Here is a 24,269-nt window from a genome sequence, read left to right as displayed (position 1 = left end):
ATATGCAGAATTCGAATGTCATGAGGACACACGAAGAGAGAAAACTACTGATAAAGTGAATTCTTCTCCCAAGTCTTAGAATCCTGGATTTTCAGAGCAGACTGTCTATTTTTTACATTAGTCAGGGAAAGTTGTTTATGCTGTAAAAATAAACAAGCCCCATATCTCAGTGTTTAAAACAGCAGGAGGTAAGCAGGAGCCCAGGGTGATGAAGGTTCTACCATCCTAAGACACTATCATCTCAGCATGGATTTGCAGGGTGTGCAGGAACACAGGAAGGAGAGAAAGGAGAATCATGCACCAGAACTTAAATGATTCTCTCATTTGGCCAGAGCAAGTCACATGGCCATGCCTAATTTCAAGGGTGCAAGAAAATAAAATCTTGCTGTATATCCAAGAAGGGGAGATATTGATGAGCACTGGAAATACTTCTGAATGCACATTTTATTTATCACAGATCACAGATCTCTTCTGTAATACTAGGTTAAAGGATTAAAATATTCCATTCCAAAATATACTACTTTGACATGGGGATTATTTTGATGTGGAGGCAGATGAGATTCAACAGATGCAGAAATGAAGCCTACTGCATTAGTTTCCCACACATATTTACCTTCCTGCAGTTTGCTACCCTTGGAAACCTAAATTCCTTTTCCTTTGTCCTGTCTCTTCTGCACAAATTTATTGTATTTTTGTTAAGATGCTATGTGAGCCCATGATCTAACCACCTCTTTGAATTACTCTTTATTGAGGTTTCTCCTGCATGATATGTGCTGCATGCATTAATAAACTGTTTTTTTTTCTTTTTAATCTGTTTTTTGTTAGTTTTATTTTATAAGGCCCTAGCTGCAGAACCTAGGAAGGTAGAAGGAATAGGAATTTTTTCTTCTCATACACCAATATCTCTATAAGAATATTGCTTTCTTGCCATATTCCAAGCAGTAAGGACAAGACAAATGTAGCTCCATTAATAAGCTCATGTGGAATGGAAAATCATTTTTTAAAAAGATTTTATTTATTTACTTGACAGAGAGAGACAGTGAGAAAGGGAACACAAGCGGGGTGGGGGCTAGTGGGAGAGGGAGAAGCAGGCCCCCTGCCAAGCAGGGAGCCTGTTGCAGGGCTCCATGTGGGGCTCCATGCAGGGCTCCATGCAGGGTTCCATGCAGGGTTCGATCCCAGGACCCTGGGATCATGACCTGAGTGGAAGGCAGACGCTTAATGGCTGAGCCACCCAGGCGCCCCTGGAAAATCACTTTAAAAACTATTTTCTCTTTTCCTGATACCTGGGGAACCAGATTGTTTTGGTTCTGGGTGCCAGATGTTTTAACTCATTTTCTGACTTATGGCTTTATATACATACACACACACACACACACACACACACACATATATATATATATATATATATAAATTAAAGCTTCTGAAGGAGTAAAGGGAGGTATTCTGGGAAGACTGGGAAAGACAAGACACTGAGTTTTGACCAGAGTACATTTGAATCCATAAGGATCTGTTTCTACATTGGTTTTTGTGGCTGGCTCTGGATTCAGCCAATGCAAGACAAAGTAAGAATGAAAAGGAAATAAAATACGACTGTAGGAGGCCATAATGAGAATAGCACAAGACCAAAGAATATTCTGGGGATACAAGGAAAAACTTCTTGTTTCCTTGTTCTGCAGGAAAGGCTTAACTTTGAAATCCTGCTAAGAGTTAGTGTGATGGGTATAAGTGAAATGTGTGAAGTGAAGTAAGGGGCAAGCTAATATTTAATGAATATTTAAAAAAAAAAACTTGTCCAAAGGACTAAAGACTAACCCACGTGTAAACACACACACATGCACACACACATATGTGAGCACACTGCTATCATCTCTGAGTCATGAAGGCAGAGTGAGTTGCTAAGTGTGAAGATTATTCCTTTGGGGATATTATGGGCTGACTTTGGTTCACAGCCTTGTTGGGTTTTGTATGTTCCTGCTGTGGAATATGTTTGTGTTTTGAGGAATGCGTTACTGGTCTAGCTTCCAATCCCAATGTAACATGCAGTATTATTTGGTTCAGGTCCAGTTCCTTGGTCTTTTTAAGTATTTGGGCTTAGAGATTACTTTGTCATAATTTTCAGCATGCAAGTAGTAAAGATAAAAAATCTTTTTAAAAAATTGTTTTATTTTAATTCCAATGTAGTTAACATACAGGGTTATATTAGTTTCAGGGGAACAGTATAGTGATTCAACACATTGATACATCACCCAGTGTTCATCACAAGTGCCCTTCTTAATCCCCATCACCTATTTCACCCATCCCCTATCCACCTCCCCTCTAGAACCATCAGTTTATTTTCTAAGAGTCTGTTTCTTGGTTTGTCTGTCTCTTTTTTCCCTTTGCTCATTTGTTTTGTTTCTTAAATTCCACATACGAGTGAAGTCATATGGTATTTGCCTTTCTCTGACTTACTTTGCTTAACATTATACTCTCTAGCTCCATCCATGTTGTTGCAAATGGCAAGATTTCATTCTTTTTTATGGTTGAATAATATTCCATGGTATATATATACCACTTCTTCTTTATCCACTCATCTATCATTGGACACTTGGGCTGCTTTCATATCTTGGCTATTGTAAATAATGCTGCAATAAACATAGGGGTGTAGGTATACTTTTGAATTAGTGTTTTACATTTTTTTTGGTAAATACCCAATAGTGTGATTACTGGATTGTAGGGTAGTTCTATTTTTAACTTTTTGAGGAAACTCCATCTGTTTTCCACAGTGGCATTCCCAGCTTGCATTTCCACCAACAGTGCAGGAGGGTTCCTTTTTCTCTATATCCTCACCAAAACTGTTTTTGATTTTAGCCCTTCTGACAGGTGTGATGATGAGTGAAGTTGAGCATCTTTTCATGGGTTGGTTGGCCATCTGGATGTCTTCTGCCCATTTTTAAATTGGATTATTTGTTTTTTGGGCATTGAGTTGTGTCAGTTCTTTATATATTTTAGATAATAACCCTTTATCAGAGATGTCATTTGCAAATATCTTCTCCCATCCAGTGGGTTGTCTTTTGGTTTTGTTGCTTGTTCCTTTGCTTTGCAGAAGCATTTTATTTTGATCAAGTCCCAATAGTTTGTTTTTGCTTATATTTCCCTTGCTTCAGGAGCTATATCTAGAAAAATGTTGCTACGGCCGATGTCAGAGAAATTACTACCTGTGCTCTCTTCTACTATTTTTATGGTTTCGGGTCTCACATGTAGGTCTTTCATCCATTTTGAATTTATTTTTGTGTGTGGTGTAAGAAAGTGGTCCAGTTTCATTCTTTTGCATCTTGCTGTCCAGTTTTCCCAAAACCATTTGTTGAAGAGACTGCCTTTTTCCCATTGGGTATTTGTTCCTGCTTTGTTGAAGAATAATCGACCATGTAATTGTGGGTTTATTTCTAGGTTTTCCATTCTGTTCTGATCTATGTGTCTATATTTGTGCTCGTACCATACTGTTTTGATTATTGCAGCTTTGTAGTATAATTAGAAGTCTGAAATTGTAATGCTTCCAGCTTTGCTTTTTTTTTTTTTTTCCAAACAAAATTGCTTTGACTCTTTGGGGTCCTTGTGGTTCCATACAAATTTTAAGAGTATTTTTTCTAATTCTGTGAAAAATGTTGTTGGTATTTTGATAGGGATTGCTTTAAATGTGTAGATTGCTCTGGGTAGTATAGGCATTTTAAGAATTTTTTTTCTTCCTGTCTATGAGCATGGAATGTCTTTCCATTTCTTTGTGTCATCTTCAATTTCTTTCATCAATGTCTTATAGTTTTCAGAGTATAGGTCTTTCATCTCTTTAGTTAAGTTTATTCCTAGGTACTTTATTTTTTTTGGTGCAATTGTAAATGGGATTGCTTTCTTAATTTTTCTTTCTGCTACTTCATTATTAATATATAGAAATGCAACAGAGTTCTGTATGTTGATTTTGTATCCTGAGACTTTAATGAATTCAAATTTCAGTTCTAGTAGTTTTTTGGTGGAGTCTTTAGCATTTTCTGAATATAGTGTCATGTCATCTGCAAATAGTGAAAGTTTTACTTCTTCCTTACTAATTTGGATGCCTTTTATTTCTTTTTGTTGTCTGCTTGCTGTGGCTAGGACTTCCAGTACTATATTGAATAAAAGTGGTGAGAGTGGACATCCTTGTCTTGTTCCTGGCCTTAGGGGAAATGTTCTCAACTTTTCCCCACGACTATGATGTTGGCTCTGGGTTTTTCATATAAGGCCTTTGTCATATTGAGGTATGTTCCCTCTGTCCCTACTTTGTTGAGGGTTTTTATTATGAACGGGTTATACTTCGTTAAATGGTTTTTCTGATCTATCGAAATGATCATATCATTTTTATAATTTCTCTCATAGATGTGATGTATCACACTGATTGATTTGAGAATATTGAACCACCCTTGCAACCGTGGAATAAATACCAGTTGATCATGGTGAACAACTTCTTTTAATGTATCATTGGGTTCACTTTGCTGGTATTTTGTTGAGGATTTTTGCATCTATATTCATCAGAGATATTGGCCTGTAGTTTTTTTTGGTGGAGTCTTAATCTGGTTTTGGTATTAAGGTAATGCTGGCTTCATAGAATGAATTTGGAAATTTTCCTTCCTTTTCTATTTTTTGGAATAGTTTGAGAAGAATAGGTATTAACTCTTCTTTATATGTTTGGTAGAATTCGCCTGTGAAGCTATCTGGTCCTGGACTTTTGTTTGTTGGGAGTTTTTTGAGTACTGAATCAATTTACTTTCTAGTAATGGGTCTATTCAGATTTTCTATTTCTTCCTGTTTCAGTTTTAGTAGTTTTATATTTCTAGGAAATTATGCATTTCTTCTAGGTTGTCCAATTTGTTGTCATATAATTTTTCATAACATTCTTTTACATTTGTTTATCTTTCTGTGGTGTTGGTTGTTATTTCTTCTATTTGTGATTTTGTTTAGTTGAGCCCTTTCTCTCTCTCTCTCTCTCTCTTTCTCTTTTAATGAGTCTGGCTAGAGGTTTATCAATTTTACTGATCTTTTTGAAGAACCAGCTCCTGGTCATTGATGTGTTCTACTGTTTTTTAGTTTCTATATCATTTATTTCTGTTCTAATCTTTATTATTTCCTTCTTTTTGCTGGTTTGGGGTTTCATTTGTTGTTCTTTTTCTAGCTCCTTTGGGTGTAAGATTAGGTTGTTTATTTGAGACTTTTCTTGCTTCTTGAAGCATGCCTGTATTGCTATAAACTTCCCTCTTAGAACCACTTTTGCTGTGTCCCAAAGATTTGGACCATTCTGTTTTCATTTTCATTTGTTTCCATGTAATTTTTTATTTCTTCTTTTGATTTCTTGTTTGACTCATTCATTGTTGAGCAGCATGTTATTTAACCTCTGTGAATTTGTGGTCTTTCCAGATTTTTTCCTGTGGTTGACTTCTAGTTCATAGTGTTGTGGTCAGAAAAAATGAATGCTATCTGTGATTTCGATCTTTTTGAATTTTTTGAGACTTGTCTTGTGGCCTAATATGTGATCTATTCTGGAGAATGTTCCATGTGGGTCTCTGTACCTCTTGGATCTACAAAGGGCACTCTGTGCCTCTTGGAAGTTTTCAGTTCTTATTTCTTCAGATAAATTTTTTGCCCCCTTTTCTCTATTTTCTTCCTCTGGGCTCCCTAAATGCGAGTATTTTTTTCAGACTTGATGGAGTCACTGAATTCCCTAGACTATTCTCAAGTTTCATAATTTTTTTCCTCTCATTTGCCCAGTTTGGTTACTTTCTATTACTCTGTCTTCCAGGTCATTATTTCTCTGTTTCGTTTAGCCTGCTACTTATTCCATCAAGTGTATTTTTAATTTCATTTATTGTGGTCTTTATCTCTGATTGATTCTTTTTTATCTCTTAATTAAGTGTCTTACTGATGTCCTCTACTCTCTTCTCCAGTCTAATGGGTATCTTTATGATCATTCTTTAAATTCTCTGTCAGGTATATTACCTTTGTCTGTTTTGCTTAGGTCTTTTTTGTGGTTTGGTCCTATTCTTTCACTTGGATATATTTCTCTGACTTCTCATTTTTTGTAACTGTCTGTCTATTTCTCTGTGTAAAGTCAGCTATGTCTCCTGTTCTTGAAGGTAATGGCTTTAGGAAGAAGAGGTCCTGAAGTACCCTGCAGTGCATTGTCCCCTGCTCCCCAGGACCTAGTCCTTCAGGGAGTTTCTCCTCTGGGTGTTGCATGTGTCTTGTGTTCTTGTCTCTTTTTGCTTCAGTTCAGTTGTCTGCAGTGGCTCTCTTTGCCTGTTGTGGGTAGTGTTTGGTTCCCGACAGTTGTGGCCTGTATTTAAACAAGGTACACTCTGGTCTGTTCGCTAATTGAGACCTGGAGCTGCTGCTATTGGTACTGGCCAGCCTAAGTGGATCTGCAAAGGGCACGTGGGAAGGTCTTGCACTTTTAACAAGGCCTCAGGCTTCTGCAGAGCCCGCCACCACCAAGACCAGGGCTCTGCAAAAGGCACAGGTCAGAAGAGGCAGTGCTGGTGAGGTTTGTGTTGATCTTCTATGGGAGGGGATCCACATTGCTGGGACCGAGGCAAATGTGACTGGAAAAGGCAGATACATTGAAGCATGGGGTGGGGGGCGTGATGCAAGCAAGTTAGGTAGGGAGTGTGGGCAAAGTACTGGTTCCCACAGGCGGCTTTGTGTTTCTGCTGGTGGGCCGGGATGGGAAATTGTGCCTACAAACTCCTTTGTTCCTGGAGGTGTCTTTCTGAGATCCATAGCTCTCCAGGACATAGTCTGTAATGAGTAAATCACTCCCCCTCCCATTTGCCACCAGTGTTTTTCTTTCCTTTTTTTTATTTTTAAGATTTTATTTATTTATTTATTTAGAGAGCACGCAAGGGGTGGGGAGGGGTTGAGGGAGAGGAGAGAGAGAGAATCTGAAGCAGACTCTGCACTGAGTGCAGAGCTGGACACAGGGCTTGGGATCATGACCTGAGCTGATATCAGGAGTCAGACACCCAAGTGACTGATCCACACAGGAACCCCTGCCACCCAGTGGTTTTCAAACTGCTGGTTCTTCACTGTATCTGCTTAGGCTGCTTGTCATGCTGCCTCTTTTTTTTTTTTTTTTTTAAGATTTTATTTATTTATTTGACAGAGAGAGAGACAGCGAGAGAGGAAACACATGCAAGGGGAGTGTGAGAGGGAGAAGCAGGCTTCCCGCGGAGCAGGTAGCCTGATGTGGGGCTCGATCCCAGGACCCTGGGATCATGACCTGAGCCGAAGGCAGACGCTTAACGACTGAGCCACCCAGGCGCCCCCGTCATGCTGCCTCTTAAAGGGTGAGGACTCAGCTTCCTAATGCCCACAGAGCTTTCCTAGAGCCGAACACCTTATTTTAAGAATTCCAGGCTTGGAGTCCTACTGTTTGTAAGAACTCACAAATTCAGGCCCTTCTTGTTTTCAAAGCCAAATGTTATGGGGGTTCGTCTTCCCCATTTTGAGTCCCCAGTGTGATTGTCTATTTCTTGCCTTTCACTGTACTCCCAGCTCCCTCCTGTTTGTGGGTGGCCCCAGTCCCTTTAGGTCTCAAATCGCATCTCCGCCTTCTTCGATGTGGCCTTTTCTCTACTTTGTTTGTGGGGTTTGTTCTTTCAGTCTTTGGGTCTTTTTCTGGAATATTCAAGCTGATGTGAATGTTACCTAGTTGTATCTGTGGAACGAGGTGAGGGTCCTCCTCTGCCATCTTCCCAACAGCACAAGATAGAAAATCTTTGACTTCACTGCTAACTAATGGGTGCTTCAAGGATGGGGTGCAGCAGTAGTGGGGCCTGGGTGGCTCAGTCGGTTAAGCGTCTGCCTTCAGCTCGGCTCATGATCTCAGGGTCTCAGGATCGAGCCCCATGTTGGGCTCCTGCTCAGCAGGGAGCCTGCTTCTCCCTCCCCCCTGCTTGTTCTCTCTTTCTCTCTCTCAAATGAAATAAAAATAAACTCTTAAAAAAAACGATGGGGTGCAGCATTCAGAGGAAGGCAACTTCTCAAGAAAGAGCTGGAAGTGTTGACACAACATGTAGGCACCTAGCTCTCCCTCATTCTTTTTTTTTTTTTTTAATTTCAAGTTTTTATTTAAATTCTAGTTAGTTAACATATATGGTAAAATTGGTTTCAGGTATAGAATTTAGGGATTCATCACTTACATATAACACTCAGTGCTCATCATAACAAGTGCCCCCCTTAGTACCCATCCCCCATCTAGCCCATCCCCCCCACCTCCCTTCCTCAACCCTCAGTTTGTTCTCTATAGTTAAGAGTTTCTTTTCTTTTTTTTTTTATTCTTATGTTAATCCCCATACATTACAACATTAGTGTTTGATGTAGTGTTCCATGATTCATTGTTTGCATATAACACCCAGTGCTCCATGCAGAATGTGCCCTCCTCAATACCCACCACCAGGCTAACCCATCCTCCCACGCCCCTCCCCTCTAGAATCTCCCTCATTCTTATTTATCATTTCCAGGGGCTACTTTTCCCCTGTGGATAATGCTCATTTCATAGAACCGTTTACTATTGCTTTTTCGTTAGAAGGTAATACCTCTGACAGAGGTGAAATAAATACAGTATTAGTTAGGTGTGCAGAGAAAATATAACATCCTTATAGTCTATGATCAAGCCAATCAATTCCAAAAGTTCCTTCTCCCCTGGAAAGCCAGGCAGGGTTGAAGAAGAGGAGGGAGTGGGTAGCACTCTTATTTGTTAACATTAGCTCATTTTCTATGGTTTATAGTGTTTTTTAGCTAATTCAGTCCCTCTGGAGTAAATGCCCACCTTCCAGAGTTCCTGCCTTTCTCCTGCTCCTTTTTAAGATGGTGTCTGGGTACATGAGCAGGGTTTATATGACTGAATGAAGAACCTCTGGCAAGGGATTGTGAATCTATGTAAGAAAGTCTTTGTGTTGCCTTCTGGTCTTCTCTGGACTGCCTGCTTTGGTCTCATGCCTCCTTTGCAGGACAGCTGGCTTTGCCTAGACTTTGGGGCATCATATTGGCACCTATTCCTGAAGTTCATGTCCCATTTGTTTTCCTGTGGTTCTGAAGTCCCCTGTGCATAGCAGTCTCTTCATCTGAGTCCCAGGCTTGGACCAACCTCACACGTCTATACCCACTCCCCACCCTGAGATACCAGGGACTTCTGGATCCCAGGATGCTACACTTGCCTGTGTGGGGCTTCTCTGAAGAGCTGTGCCATTGCAGTGTTAGGACTTCTGCATTATGTTGGAGTTGAAGCTGAGTGTAACTTGAGCCTTCTTTTAGGCTAAAGGCTTGTGACCTGCCCCAGGCTGTGCCTGGTGAAGTAAGTCACCAGCCCAGATGATCTAGTTTCACAAATCCATCTGCGTGTTTTTACTGCTCTATCAAGAACACTGACATCTGAGCTCCTTACTCTTACTTTCATTGTCTCCCTACCCACCCCCATCAGTATTTTACTTGCTAGAAGTGATGGGCTTTTTCCTATTTCTTGTCTGGTAGGGGCTTTCTTCCTGGATGGATTAGAGCTTTGCTTTGATATGTAAAGTTAACCTAAGTTGTCTTCCTCTCTCAAAAATGCCTGCTTCTTGGGGCGCCTGGGTGGCTCAGTCGGTTAAGCGACTGCCTTCGGCTCAGGTCATGATCCTGGAGTCCCTGGATCGAGTCCCACATCAGGCTTCCTGCTCGGCAGGGAGTCTGCTTCTCCCTCTGACCCTCACCCCTCTCATGTGCTCTCTCTCTCTCTCATTCTGTCTCAAATAAATAAATAAAATCTTTAAAAAAAAAATGCCTGCTTCTGGGGTGCCTGGGTGGCTCAGTCGTTAAGCATCTGCCTTCGGCTCAGGTCATGATCCCTCTGCTCAGGTCATGGTCCCAGGGTCCTGAGATCAAGCCCTGCATTGGGCTCCCTGCTCAACGGGAAGCCTGCTTCTCCCTTTCCCATTCCCCCTGCTCGTGTTCCCTCTCTTGCTGTCTCTCTCTCTCTGTCAAATAAATAAGTAAATAAATAAATAAATAAATAAAATCTTAAAAAAAAAAAAGCCTGCTTCTTAAGACTGATTTTACCAAAGACTCAAAAAGAAGTTAGTTTGAGTCTCAGAATTGAACATTGCCCTTAGTTTGAAATTGCCTTTGCTCTCAATTATGTATGTGTGTATGTGCATGCATGAGCATGTATGATTAACCCCTTGGGCATCTGGTGAAACATCTGGACCATTCTCAATATGTGTAAGTGCATAAATAGTATACATAGGATTACAAAGGAACTCAAATATAATGAAAGAATGTTATCAAAGTATTAAGGAAACAGGAATTCTCCCAGGAGCCACTGCTCTTCCTCTTCCCCTAAGCGGCCTGAGGTGACCTCTGAAAATAGCTTGCCATTCGCTTGACCCAGAAAACCCTACGAAATCATGCAAATCAAGAGGTTCAAATCTTCGTGTTCACTTTAAGAACATATGTGAAACTACCCAGGCCATCAAGGGTCTGCAGATCTGAAAAGCCCCCAAGTATCTGAAAGACGTCACTTTGCAGAAGCAGTGTGTGCCATTCCATCGCTACAATGGTGGAGTTGGTAGGTGTGCCCAGGCCAAACAGTGGGGCTGGACACAGGGTCGGTGGCCCAAGAAGAGTGCTGAATTGTTACTGCACATGCTTAAAAATGCAGAGAGTAATGCTGAACTTAAGGGTTTAGATGTCGGTTCTCTGGTCACTGAGCACATCCAGGTGAACAAAGCTCCCAAGGCACCAGAACGTCCAGGGCTCATGGTTGGACTAACCCATACATGAGCTCTCCCTGCCACATAGAGATGATCCTTACTTAACAAGAGCAGATTGTTCCTAAACCAGGAGAAGAGGTTGCACAGAAGAAAAAGATATCCCAGAAGAAACGGAAGAAACAAAAACTTATGGCCTGGGAGTAAATTCTGCACAGAATAAATGCAAATAAAAATAAAAAGAGAAAAAGAAAGTATTAAGGAAACAAATTTGTGACAGTACTGTATGTGCTTCTTAATCGATACATCAAGGTACCTGCAACAGCTGAAATATGAAAATACTCTGACTTTAATGGTGACAAAGTAACAAGTAATGATACAACTGTAGGTTGTTGACCACATTTATGATGGAAGGAAACTGTAAATTTTAACAATAGGTATGTGAAAAATTTTTCCTTTTTAAGTTCATGTACCAATAGATTGTATCTCTGGACCCTTGCAGGGTCTAGATCCATATTCTAGATTGTATCTATTTTCCCTATGAAGGGATAGGTGTTACTGGGTGAGAAACTACAAAGAGCAAGATTTATAAGCTATGAAATACAGATGAATATATTTCAGAAATTTTCCCTATTGTAATCTTCTGGGGAAAAATTATTGATACATAAGGTTGAAGTGTGGCATAGTTGAACATTTTGTGTTTTTCCCTTTTCCACATATCATCCATTGCCCAGTTACCCAGACCGGTTCCATCATTTGATGCTTTGCTTGGTATTTCACTAACACTTCATATTTGCCTGGTATTTTAATGATTTTTGCTTCTCAAATGTTGCTTTTGAGTGAGAATATAATTTTTTTGAAAGGCAAAAATCTAGTTCTTCAAGGGGAATAATTGAAGAGCGGGAGTTAGATTCTTTCCTTGGTCCTGAATGGGAGAATTTATAATATGTATAAACTAACCAAGAAAGACCAGCTTTTGATCTGCTTATTTTCATGAAATGATTGTGTCTCTCGCTGTGTGTGTGTGTATGTACGTATGCATTTATTTATATATTTATTTGTGTATGTATGTATGTATTTATTTATTTATTTATATAGTTCTCCCAGCTAAGCCTGAGAACATTTCCTGTGTCTTTTACTACGAGGAAAATTTTACCTGCACCTGGAGTCCAGAGAAAGAAGCCAGTTATACATGGTACAGAGTGAAGAGAACGTAGTAAGTATGGGAGTTTGTGTGCTATCAGTGGGAGTAAGGGAAGGAGGCAGAGGCTCCTGGTTCATTCAGGATTCAAATCACTTATGAAGTGAAACGTTTTCTTCATTACAGCTTCTGGGTGACCCCTATTTGCGCCCAGTGTCTGGGGTGACACCTTGGCTGCTGTAAGTGTGTGACAGGATCTGCAGCTACGGGGGGTGGGGTGGGGTGTAGATTCATGATGACCTTCTCTGAGAGGCACTGAATTGGCTGAGAATAGTCACCAGTTATAAGCACAGTGGAAAAATCTGTTTATTTACTATATTCAGCTATATTCGCCCTCTTTCCAGAATGTGTCATAAAACTATTCCTTCTTCATGGACCCAATTATAGTAAGTGGGGTTATAAACCCAGAACTAAGGAGCAAATTTTTCTCAGTCTGCCACTAATTTGCTGTGTGACCTCTGTCAAACAGTATTCCACCAGGACAGTGATTCCCAAATTTTTCACTACCTCAAGCATCCCTTTTTATTCTAATAAGAATAAAAATTTAAAAGTTTTTATTATAATTCTAGCCAAAAGCTAGATGTTTTAGTGAGTTTGTGCAGGGAGTTTTTTGAAATTTTGAAAATAGCTCATGAAACCCTTTATGTCCTTCATGTTCCCCTAAGAATAAGGAAGTCCACATTAGGAAATATTGAAAGATGATCTTTAAATCTTTTCCATTTCAGAAAGAGAGTCTGTAATTCCAAGTTTTTGTTTTGTTTTTAAATACAAGATCTCATACATATTCTTTTTTTCCCCACTCCTTAGAAAATTGGTAACTAGTGTTATCAGGGAAGTCTACTGCATGTTTTACAGTAGAAGAAAAAGATAAAAGCGAACACTATTCCTTGCATTACTCATGTATCAGTGATACATCAGAGAGATGATTTAAAACAGAGGTCAGGAAACTTTTTTTTTTTATTTTAAAGATTTTTATTTATTTATTTGTCAGAGAGAGAGAGAGCGAGCACAAGCAGGGGGAGCAGCAGAGGGAGAGGGAGCAGCAGACTTCCCGCAGAGCAGGGAGCCCGATGCGGGCCTGGATGCGGGCCTCGGATGCGGGGCTCGGATGCGGGGCTAGATGCGGGGCTCGATGCGAGGCTCGGATGCGGGGCTCGAATGCGGGGCTCAGATGCGGGTCTCGGATGCGAGGCTCGGATGCGGGGCTCGAGCCCAGGACCCTGGGATCATGACCTGAGCCGAAGGCAGACGCTTAACGATTGAGCCACCCAGGCATCCCAGGAAACTTTTTCTATAAAGGGACAGATAGTAAATATTTTAGGCCTAGAGGAGATTGGGTCTCTGTGAGACTATTTAACACCACTGCTGCTGTACCAGGAAAGCTGCCTAAACAATATGTAAACCAATGGACCGGACTATTGTCCAATAAAACTTTATCTGTGGGGCGCCTGGGTGGCTCAGTTGGTTAAGTGACTGCCTTCGGCTCAGGTCATGATCCTGGAGTCCTGGGATCGAGTCCCGCATCGGGCTCCCTGCTCAGCGGGGGGTCTGCTTCTCCCTCTGACCCTCTCCCCTCTCGTGCTCTCTGTCTCTCATTCTCTCTCTCAAATAAATAAATAAAATCTTTAAAAAAAAAAACAAACTTTATCTGTGAACACTGAAATTTGAATTTCATATAATTTTCATATGCCACAAAGTATTTTTCTTTTTATGTATTTTCCCCAACCATTTAACCATGGTTGTTATGCACCATATGAGGAGATGGGCTGTATTTGGTCTGCAGGCCTAGTTTGCTGAGCCCTGCTTCTGAAAATCAGAGTGATAAAGGCCCAATAACCCATGGTCCAAGTGTCTTCTCTTCTCCCAGACTCATCAGTTCAAGGCCCAATGTTTAATAGAAAGTATGAGTAGAACGAAAATCTGGAAACCAGTAAGTGTACTCCTATTTTTCTCTTTTAAGGAGTCATTTTGCCCCTTGCATCACTCCCCGTGTATTATCATTATTCTCACCCACTGGTCATGTAGAAGTAGGAAACGCCTGGGTGTTCTTTTTTTTTAAGATTTTATTTATTTATTTATTTGAAAGAGAGACAGAGCACAAGTGTGAGGAGGGGGACTGGGAGAGGAGGAGAGGGGAGAGGCTGTGGTGGGGAGAAGGGTCAAGCAGACTCCCTGCTCAGCGGGGAGCCCAACGTGGGGCTCTATCCCAGGATCCTGAGATCATGACCTGAGCCAAAGTCAGATGCTTAACTGACTGAGCCACGCAGGTGCCCCACACCTAGCTGTTCTTAGGCCTGTATACAATCCATGTCAATGGCCTCAGGCTTGCTGGGCTCTCCAGGACTCCCAGGCTGGTTTGTACTTTTGTCAGTTTATCACTGAGAATATCTCTTCCAGGTAGAATGGGAGAATTTCTTGTGGATGGTCAACCCTGAGGACAGATGATGGTGGGTCAGTGGTATGAACAAAAAAACCTACTGATGCTCATAAATGATAAGAAGGGATTTTTCCTTGGGGAACAATAAGAGGAGTTGGGATACCTTTAAGGAAGTAGTGACTTTTGAACTGAGATGTGAAGGAGCCCTAGAGGTGCAGAAAAGGGAAGAAAGTTTATTTCTTAAAGGTTACAACATGAATAAAGGCAAAAATATTCAGCTATCGTAATAGTAATAATAACAATGATAGTAACATTTCTAAGTGGCTGATATTATGTATATTAGTTCATTTCATTCTCATAACAGTGCTATGTTATAGGTACATTACCATTCTCATTTTAGAGATGAGAAAACTCAGGCATGGAGAGGTTAGGAAACTTGCCCAAGGCACAGGATTCAAACCTGGTCAGCTTCCAGAGCCCATGCTTGTAACCACGACCCAACATTGCTCTGGAGGCCGTTTTTATATTGTACAACAACCATAGAAAGCCTATAAATTTTCTACTTTCAAAATTCTATGATTCTATACATTTAAGTTCTGCTCCTTTGCCCCCAGCCCCAGCCAACATTGGCATCTTGCAAAGTGGGGCCTTTTGTATTCTCTGCCTATTTCATCTCCTACCTCATCCCCACAGCCATGGGAACTATGGCTATAACCACACATCTGATTCCTACCAATCTTTGTACTTGTCTTCATTAAGTTATAACTTGATAGGATTTAAGTTATCTATATGTCTAGGAAAAAAATTTAATGAGCTTTCTGAAAACAATATATGGCAGTAGTAAAAAATTCAATCTGAAAAATATAAAGAATGTAAAAAAATCATTCGCAATTCCACCACCAAAGGTAACAACTTTAACATTTTGATAAATACTTTTCCAGACATCTCTGAGAATAGTTATATAAATATATGTTTATATAAATGTGATTAGTCTGTACAAAATACACATCCTTTTTTTTCTTTTACCATCAATAAGAGTATGGGCATCTTTCCATATCAATAACTCTAGATGTATTAAAAACTACATTTTTAATTCTATTTATGTATCTACCATACTTTATATAACAAATCCTCATTGATTTTATTTTTCTTTTAAGAATAACTTCTCAAGGCTAGAATCTGGAGTTTTCAGGATCCTAGTCAGTATTTCTTACCAAGTGGAAATGTGTTACAAGCATAGATTTTGATGGACTTACAGAGTTCCAAGGAAGTCTTCATGGCTCATAGCATCTCAGGCAAGACGCGGGTAACTTTGATCTCTCCTTGGAAGAGATGAGGAGGGAATTTGGAGACGGGCATCATCTTCGGGATGATATATACCTCAAGAGAAACCCAGAGTGAAACTAATAAATACATGCTTAATATATTAAGTATGGCTTTATTTCAAAACTGCTGTGTTAAACTCATGTTGAATTGCTTTTTCCTTCAAAGCTCTTATGGACATAAAAGTGATATTTGCCCAACTGATAATTCTACAAGGGGAAATCATGCTTCTTGCTCCTTTCTTCCTCCAACAATAACAAACCCAGATAATTACACCATTCAAGTGGAAGCTCAAAATCCAGATGGTATAATTAAATCTGATATAACACATTGGAATTTAGATGCCATAAGTAAGTATCATTTTTTATTCTTATATACTCTATTATTAAAAGATAAGCCCCTCCCCTCTTTTTTTCAGAAGAGATTCAAACACAAAAGTAAACTCAAGGCTCAAGGATATAGTAGGTACACCAAGGGTTGTGGATATCTATGAGGCTTCCGTTTTCTCCACATCTTCGCCAGTACTTGTTATTTCTTGTTTTTTTGATACTAGCCATTCTCACTGCTATGAGGTGATATCTCTTTGTGGTTTTAATCTGCATTTCTCTGATTAGTAGTGATGTTGAGCATCTTTACATGTATCTCTTGGCCCTCTGTCTTTGGAAAATGTCTATTCAGGTCTTCTGCCCATTTTTTAATTCAAATTGTGGGGTTTTTTTGGTGTTGAGTTGTATGAGTTCTTTATATATTTTGGATATTAGCCCCTAATTAGATGTATCATTTGCAAATGTCTTTTCCCATCCAGTAAATTGCCTTTTTCATTTTGTTGATGATTTTCCTCACTCCGCAAAAGCTTTTTATTTTGATGAAGTCCCAATAGTTTATTTTTGCTTTTATTTCCCTTGCCTGAGGAGACATATCTAAAAAAATGTTGCTGAGGCTGATATCCAGGACATTGCTGCCTGTGTTTTCTTTAGGAGTTTTATGGTCTCAGGTCTCACGTTTAAGTCTTTAATCCATTTTGAGTTTATTTTTGTACATGCTGTGAGACAGTGGTCCAGTTTTATTCTTTTGCATGTAGCTGTCCAGTTTTCCCAACCATTTATCGAAGAGATTGTCTTTTCCCCATTGTATATTCTTGCCTCCTTTGTCATATGCTAATTGATGATATAAGTTTATGTTTCTTTCTGGACTCTCGATCCTGTTCCACTGATGTATGTGTCTGTTTTTATGCCCATGCCATACTGTTTTGATTACTATAGCTTTGTAGTATAGCTCGAAACCTTGGATTGTGATACTTTCAGTTTTATTCTTGTTTTTCAAGATTGCTTTGGTTACTTGGGGTTTTTTGTGGTTCCATACATATTTTAGTATTTTTTTTCCAGTTCTGTGAAAAATGTTGCTGTTATTTTGATAGGGATTGCATTGAATCTGTATATTGCTTTGGGTAGTATGGGCATTTAAAAAATTTTAGTTCTTTCAATCCGTTAGCATGGTATGTCTTTTCAGTTGTTAGCATTATCGTCAATTTCTTTCATCCGTGTCTTATAGTTTTCAGAGTACAGGTCTTTCACTTCTTTGTTTAAATTTATTCCTAGGCATTTTATTCTTTTTGATGCAATTGTAAGTGGGATTGTTTTCTTAATTTCTCTTTCTCCTACTTCATTACTAGTGTATAGAAGTGCAACAGATTTCTGTATATTAATTTTATATCCTGCAACCTTATTAAATTCATTGTTTCTAGAATTTCTAATGCAAGAGGGTATATGTTGAATGAATAGTGTTATTTAAGAAGACAAAGGTTTTATTTAGCATAATATCAATTTTGTTTAAAAAATATACAAATACTTACATAGGATAAAAGCCTGGAAATACACCAGAATGTTATAATGGCTCTGGTTAATGGTATTATGGATGATTTAAACTTTTCTTTGTATTTTTCTATATTTAAAAATTTTTTTGGAATGACCATATGCTACTTTTAAAACCAGAAAAATATTACGTTTTTGAAAGAGAGAGATTTTGAGTGATAATGTTTGTAGTGTTCAAGGGAAATGAGAGGTGCTTTCTACTGGACACTTTTGGAGGTCGAGGAAAGAGAGGTTGAGGGGAGTGGAGATAAGAGAAACAGCCCATTTTCTAGCTGTGTAGTCTTTTCTTTTGACCTCCTTTCTTCTTGGCATAAGATCTGAACCAATCAGTAAAAGGTGTATTTGCAGAAAAATCATAGAAATGTATCTTCTCCTCACTGGCCATTCCTTTTTTTGGTTGGGGGTGGGTGGGAGAAGTGGGGGTGGCACCATTCCTTTTGCCCTGCCTTCTTAATGCCATCTGCATATGGCGAGTTACAAAATATGCATTATCATTTCCTTTCTAATTTTCTTTTTTTTTCAGTTTTAGATGGATGTTATTAGCACCTTCTGATCTTTTTGCAAATGTGAGAAATTTATGATTTTTATTTTCAGTGAAAATTGAACCACCTGAGATTTTCAGTGTGAAATCAGTTTTGGGCATCAAACGAATGCTTCAAATAACATGGATAAGGCCTGTGTTGGCTCCTTTTTCATCTACTTTAAAATACCGTCTTCGATTCAGAACAGTAAATAGTGCCCACTGGGTAAGTTATGCCATTAGAATGTTTCTATTACCGGGCCCAAAGAAGAGAATTATTGATAACCTTTTTTTTGACCTGGAATCTTTTTTTTCCCCATTTTCTACCTTAAAAAATAAAAGATAACAGTGAGTACTTTTCTTCCCAGTTTCCCATTTGGGCCTTTTAGAATGGATAAGTGTTTCACTCTAGGCGTATTGCATTCTGAACACGGGGACATATTAAAAAGTGAGAAATTTACTTTTGCATTCCACTCTGGTTTGTATCTAGATGTGTTGGTGGCCAGAGATTCTATGGCTTGGCCATTTCCTTTTTTATTTTTCCAACCTTTTATGAAATTGTGATATATGACTTATATTTAGAAAAGTGAACAAAACATAAATATTACATTTAATGAATTATTATTAAGTCAGCACTTATGTTAAAACCAGGGAGGTCCAAAATAGCATGCCGAGGTCCCCTGCCTGTCCTTTCCTGAAGACAATCCCCATACCTCCTTAGAGCTTTTATCTTGATTTTTCATGGTAAATACTTCTTCACTTTTTATTATGGGTTTGCCATTTAAAGCTGCATCCCTGAACAACATAGTCTGAGACATGATATGATAGGAATCCATACATTTTGTATTTTGTAAATATTTGGCTTCTTTCAATATTGTACTTTTAAGGTTCATCCATGTTGTATAATGGTGGAGTTTTTACATTTTCATTGTTGTATTCCATTATATAGTATCTTTCTCCTTTCAGCTTTCAAACACCATCAGTTATAAACCCAAATATACCAACCCAACGTTTCCATGGAGAAAGGTCCAAATCCTTAACCCTCCAAGACCTGGCCCCTATCGATCCCTCTGACCTCATCTTTCATCCTGCCCTTGCTTCTCTAGTGTTTCTAAATTGCTGGTTTCCCTTATGTTATGTCGTTTCACTATTCTGTGTCTCTGCTTTTGCCCTTCTCCTCCTTCCTCAAACCTTGTTGAATCTGTTCATGTCTCAGAACTCAGTTCTGACATATTTCCTTCTGAGAACCTGAGCTAGGTGCTCCTCCTCTGTCACTGCACTTAACACTCAGCACGGTCATTTAAAGTCATCTCTCCCTGCATTAGACTGTAAAAAAATACCCACTATGACCATATAGCAAGACTTAGGTTTGTTTGATGCTGTGTGGGTTGCAAAGTGCCTTCTTATACTCCAGACTATTTAATTCTTGCATATATCTTGTCAATGAGGCATCACTATTCTTATTTTTACACATTAGGAAACTGTGATGTAGACAGCTTAAATCACCTGTCCAAGATTGCAAGGTTTGTAAGTTGCAAACCTGAGCCCAGGTTTTCTAACTCCAAGCTGTCATTCATTTGACCATATTTTAGCAATCTCCAGACCATTTTCCTGTTGCCTATTCTAAGGAGTTTCCACCTTTATAAAATGGAACCATATGAGCACTCTGCCAAAGGATCTCAAGACTGTTTTAAGAATTTGATTCAGGGGCGCCTGGGTGGCTCCTTCGTTAAGTGTTCGCCTTCGGCTCAGGTCATGATGCCAGGATCAAGCCCTGCGTCGGGGCTCCTTGCTCATCGGGAAACGTGCTTCTCCCTCTCCCACTCCCCCTTTTGTTCCCTCTCTTTCCGTCTCTCTCTGTCGAATAAATAAATAGAATATTAAAAAAAAAAAGAGTTTGATTTAGGCTTAGGCTTTGTACCAACACTTTTGACTCATCTCTTAGAACATAAACACTTTGGGCGAACTAGGATTTGGCACAAAGTATAGATTGTTAGAAACAAACCTGATGAAGTTAATTAGTGTTTTGTTAGGAGTCCTTTGTCTGTGTTGAGCTGGGGAAGTTTTAGTTAAGCCTGTATAGGGAGGATCAGTTTGTCCTGGACCTTGTGAGGGCCAAAGGCACATGCCCAGAAAAAAAGCCAAACTAAAAGAAGCCTTTCAGACAGGCACACTGTTTGAAAGACTGAGCAGATTTTTTTTTTTTTTTTGCTTTGGGGGTAGGGCTGAACAGAACATGCTAGCATAGTTACATTAGACAGAGCTTTATGAGCATGAATGCGAGGAGCCCCAACACACAGGCCAAGCATACGCTTGAGGATACTAGTAATGCAGGAAGAGAACTTTGAAAGATTGTTTTAAAAGAATATTATATATTTAAAAGAGCCTAAAAGGAAAATAGAACTTTATTAGACTTCTTTGCATTTATTTTGTAGATTAATATAGTTTTCATTTTGATTCATGTATGGAAGTCACCACGTGGGTTGGCTTTCTTCTAAAGGTCTTAATCTGGTTTCACCTGGGCCCCATAACTAGGCTTAAGTTGGGGAGGCTACTCTCCCAGAGATGACGGATTGTCCCAGTGACCGTGGTCTGCCGTTGCAACATTTCCACGGGTGATTGGAGGAGGGAGCTCAGGGAACTTTGGATTCAACAGTGGAACTCTCCTCACCTCTGGCTCCTACATCTTTTTCCCAGCACCATGTTACTAGGCTGGGAGTTCAGCAGTGTCCATCTGCAGCTGGAATGTTCAGCTTTTTGCCACACATACACATTGTCATTTTGCCCAATTTCCTTTAGGCCCAATACCTATAATTATGTACTTATTTTCATAGCTGTTATATACATATGGGAAATGTCAGGACTTCCTTCTCTCACAAGGTTTTATGGGACTAGTGGGCATACTCACAAAATAGATATGCCCATTAGTGCAGTTTATTAATCAACTTGATATGAGTTTATATAAACCAACAGCTAAAAGTTCTTATTGCAGCAACCGTGATCATGCTCAAAAACAAGTATCTGAATTTTTAGTTTCTCTTGGAAAGTTGGATCCAGAAGGGACTTTAGGGATTATATAAAGCAATGTGCTCATTTTATTAGTGAGGATACTGAGGTCTAGAAAGGAGAAGTGATTTATTTACCTCTCCCCCTCCATGCCCCAAGAGAATGTCAAAATGAATTCATGCATCCAGGCTGCTGAGATCCTTAGCAGCCCTACTGGTCACCCAAAGACCAATAATTTGCAGTGGAAGATTTGGGTAAAGGGAAAGTGTCTAGGAGGGAGGAAATCTGTGTTCTGATCCCAGTTCTGCTCATAACAAGGAACTACTAAGGTAGTTCATGGTCACTTAAATTTTGAGGTCTTGTCCATGACCTGCGGTTGAACGTGATGCCACTAAAGTTTCTGTTGCCTATTGTTCTGTGAGGCCTTATACCTAGGTGTTGGAGTCACCTGCTGTGTTTGAACTGAGGCCTGGGTTGCCTGGGTCCCAGGACTCCACCTTGTATTTTCCAGAACAACAAGACTACTCACTCATGTCCAGCCCAGAGGCAGGAATCTCTGCCTTCCAAGCTTAGAGACAGGAAATGGGGAAGGTGGTGGTTCATGGGGTGACTCACATCTGCTTAGGCACAAATGATCCCCAGGCATGCATGGATGTTTATTTATGAAAATTATATTTTTTAAAACTTTAGGTACAGTGCTTCTAGTTCTGAAATGGTTGGGGAGTGGAGAAGAAAAATGGAAAGATAACAGGGGTTCTCCTATCCAGCTCAGGGTCCTCTCTGTCTTTTAGATGGAAGTCAACTTCACCAAAGAAGATATCGATAGAGATGAGACCTACAATCTCACAGGGCTGCAGGCTTTTACAGAGTATGTTGTAGCTCTGCGATGTGCCCCTGCGGAGTCCATATTCTGGAGTGGTTGGAGCCAAGAGAAAGTGGGAACAACTGAGGAAGAAGGCAAGCTGGTCCCTTGCAAATCCTTTTCTGCCTGGTCTGGTTTCGGGTGGCCTGGGCCTGGCCTTTTGGGTTTTGTCAAGCTCTGTACTTGGGAATCATCGACTCTCGCAGTCTGTATGTTCCCTCTCCACAGGGCACTCACTGTGCCCACCTGAGCCCACATGGTAAGCCAGCCCTCCTCAGATGGCCTTAGTTAGCATCTTTTTGCCCCAAAGGCAAATGATCACATCTTTAATACTCTTAGAAACTTCTTATACATACATGAGCAGTGTAATATTATTTAAAAGTATCCTATGATAAAGCTATATATTGTAAAACCTGGAGCTACCACTAAAAGGTAAATAAAGGTATAATTAATGAGGAAAAAAAAGTCAGATTCTTAATGACAGTGAGGGAAAGAAAGAGAAAGGGATTGTACGATGAGTGAATGCTTGTTGTGAGTCAGGTATGGTCATTCAGAGCAGTACTTTAACTCTGTGGGCTTGGCTGAAATCCCAGCCTGGCTGTGGAGTGACTTTGGGCTAGACACCTAATCTCTAAGCCTTAGTTTTCTCACTATTTACTCCCCTTTTCCATAATGGAATATAATTTATAAAACTGAGTTAAAAGTAGTACCTACTTCTTAGTGTTATTTTAAAAATTCAATGACATAATGTATTTAGCTCACAATAAACATTGAATAAATGCCAGGCTTTCTATTATTTTTATTAAACCTTCTAGGAGCCCTATAAAGTATCTGGAATCACCCCCACTTGGAGGTGAAGGACCTGAGTTTCAGACGTATTAGCCAATTGCTAAGGGTCACTCAGCATGTGTTACCGTTCTTTGTAAATCAAGAGTCTTGCCCAGTGCCTGTCCCTCAGTAGTAATAAATGTTTGATGAATGTATCAGTTTCCTATGGCCACTGTAATAAGTTATCACAAATTTAATGACTTAAAACAACACATTTTTTTTCTCTAACAGTTCTGGAAGTCAGAAGTCCAAAATCAGGTTCACTGGACTAAAGTCAAGGTGTTAGCAGGGTTGTTTACCTTTTGGAGACTCTGAGGGTAGAATATGTTTTCTTGCTGTTTCCAGCTTCTAGTGGTTGCCTGTATTCCTTGGGTTGTGGCCCCTTCCCTCATCAACTAAACATATTACTCTGATCTCTGCTTCCATCATCACATTACCTTTTTCTTTTCTTCTGTGTCAAATCTCTTTGCCTCACTCTTACAATGACCTTGTGAAAACATTTAGGGCCTACACAGACAATCCAGGATAATCTCCCCAACTCAAGATCCTAACTTAATCACATCTGCAAAATCCCTTTGGCCATATAAGGTAACCTTGCAAATGGCAGGGATTAGGACTTAGATCTTTGGGGTACATTTTTCAGCCTAACACCATGAATGAATGAATGAATGAATGAGTAGTTGAATACTTGGTATGTCCACACATCTTCTGAAATAAGGAGAAGAAATGCAAAATGCTGATCCTACTAACCTTCTGAGGCTTTACTCTCATTTGTTTGTAAGACATGTGGGTTCTAGACACTGAATTTTCCCCAGCCACACACCCAGCCATAATTTCAGTCATATTCTTGTAAGTCTTATTCAGTCTTATAGCCAAGTACCACACAGGTCTCAGGTAACATTTGCAGTCAATTTCTGTGCTCCCTAGTCCATATGACAATAATTTATTCCTCTGGATCTTGCTTGAGTTTCCTATGAGACCAAGTTGGTACTAACAGGTGTTCAGCACATTTGCCCATATGGACAGATGTCTGGAAATAATCCAGTGTCTTCTGAATTTTGTAGCCCCCACTGGAGATGTTCGTGTTAGTTCAGTCTAAACTACCCATTGGTGGATGTGGTTACACAACAGGGTTTCATGCAGCACTTGGGAAATTGGGCTAGATGACTTCCTTTTTTAAAAAATTTATTTATTTGAGAGAGATGTAGAGATAGAATGAACACAAAGGGAGAGTGAAAGGAGGAGCAGACTCCCTGCTGAGCAGAGAGCCTGACATGGGGCTCAATTCCAGGACCATGAGATCATGACCTGAGCTGAAGGCAGAGGATTAACTGACTGAGCCACCCAGGCACCACAGGCTAGATAATTTCTGAAGGCCCTTCTTTTTAAAATTTTTTTATTGTTATGTTAATCACCATACATTACATCATTAGTTTTTGATGTAGTGTTCCATGATTCATTGTTTGTACATAACACCCAGTGCTCCATGCAGAACGTGCCCTCCTAAATACACATCACCAGGCTAACCCATCC

General features: G+C 39.7%; 1 protein-coding gene across 1 annotated transcript in view; it reads left to right on the top strand.

Moving 5' to 3' along the window:
* IL31RA (interleukin 31 receptor A) overlaps positions 1–24,269 on the top strand; it is an 84,479-nt gene that overhangs the window by 35,726 nt on the left and 24,484 nt on the right. The window contains exons 3-6 of the mRNA XM_081826860.1: positions 11,847–11,964; positions 15,818–15,999; positions 18,115–18,266; positions 21,838–22,003. Of these exons, the coding sequence (XP_081682986.1) occupies positions 11,847–11,964; positions 15,818–15,999; positions 18,115–18,266; positions 21,838–22,003 (618 nt within the window). The remainder of the gene's footprint in view (positions 1–11,846; positions 11,965–15,817; positions 16,000–18,114; positions 18,267–21,837; positions 22,004–24,269) is intronic.

This window comes from Leptonychotes weddellii, chromosome 7, assembly GCF_054177405.1.
Source record: "Leptonychotes weddellii isolate Sample4059 chromosome 7, ASM5417740v2, whole genome shotgun sequence".
Taxonomy (NCBI): domain Eukaryota; kingdom Metazoa; phylum Chordata; class Mammalia; order Carnivora; family Phocidae; genus Leptonychotes; species Leptonychotes weddellii.
The sequence above is the reverse complement of the archived record's forward strand: the minus strand, read 5'-3'. Positions and strand labels throughout refer to the sequence as shown.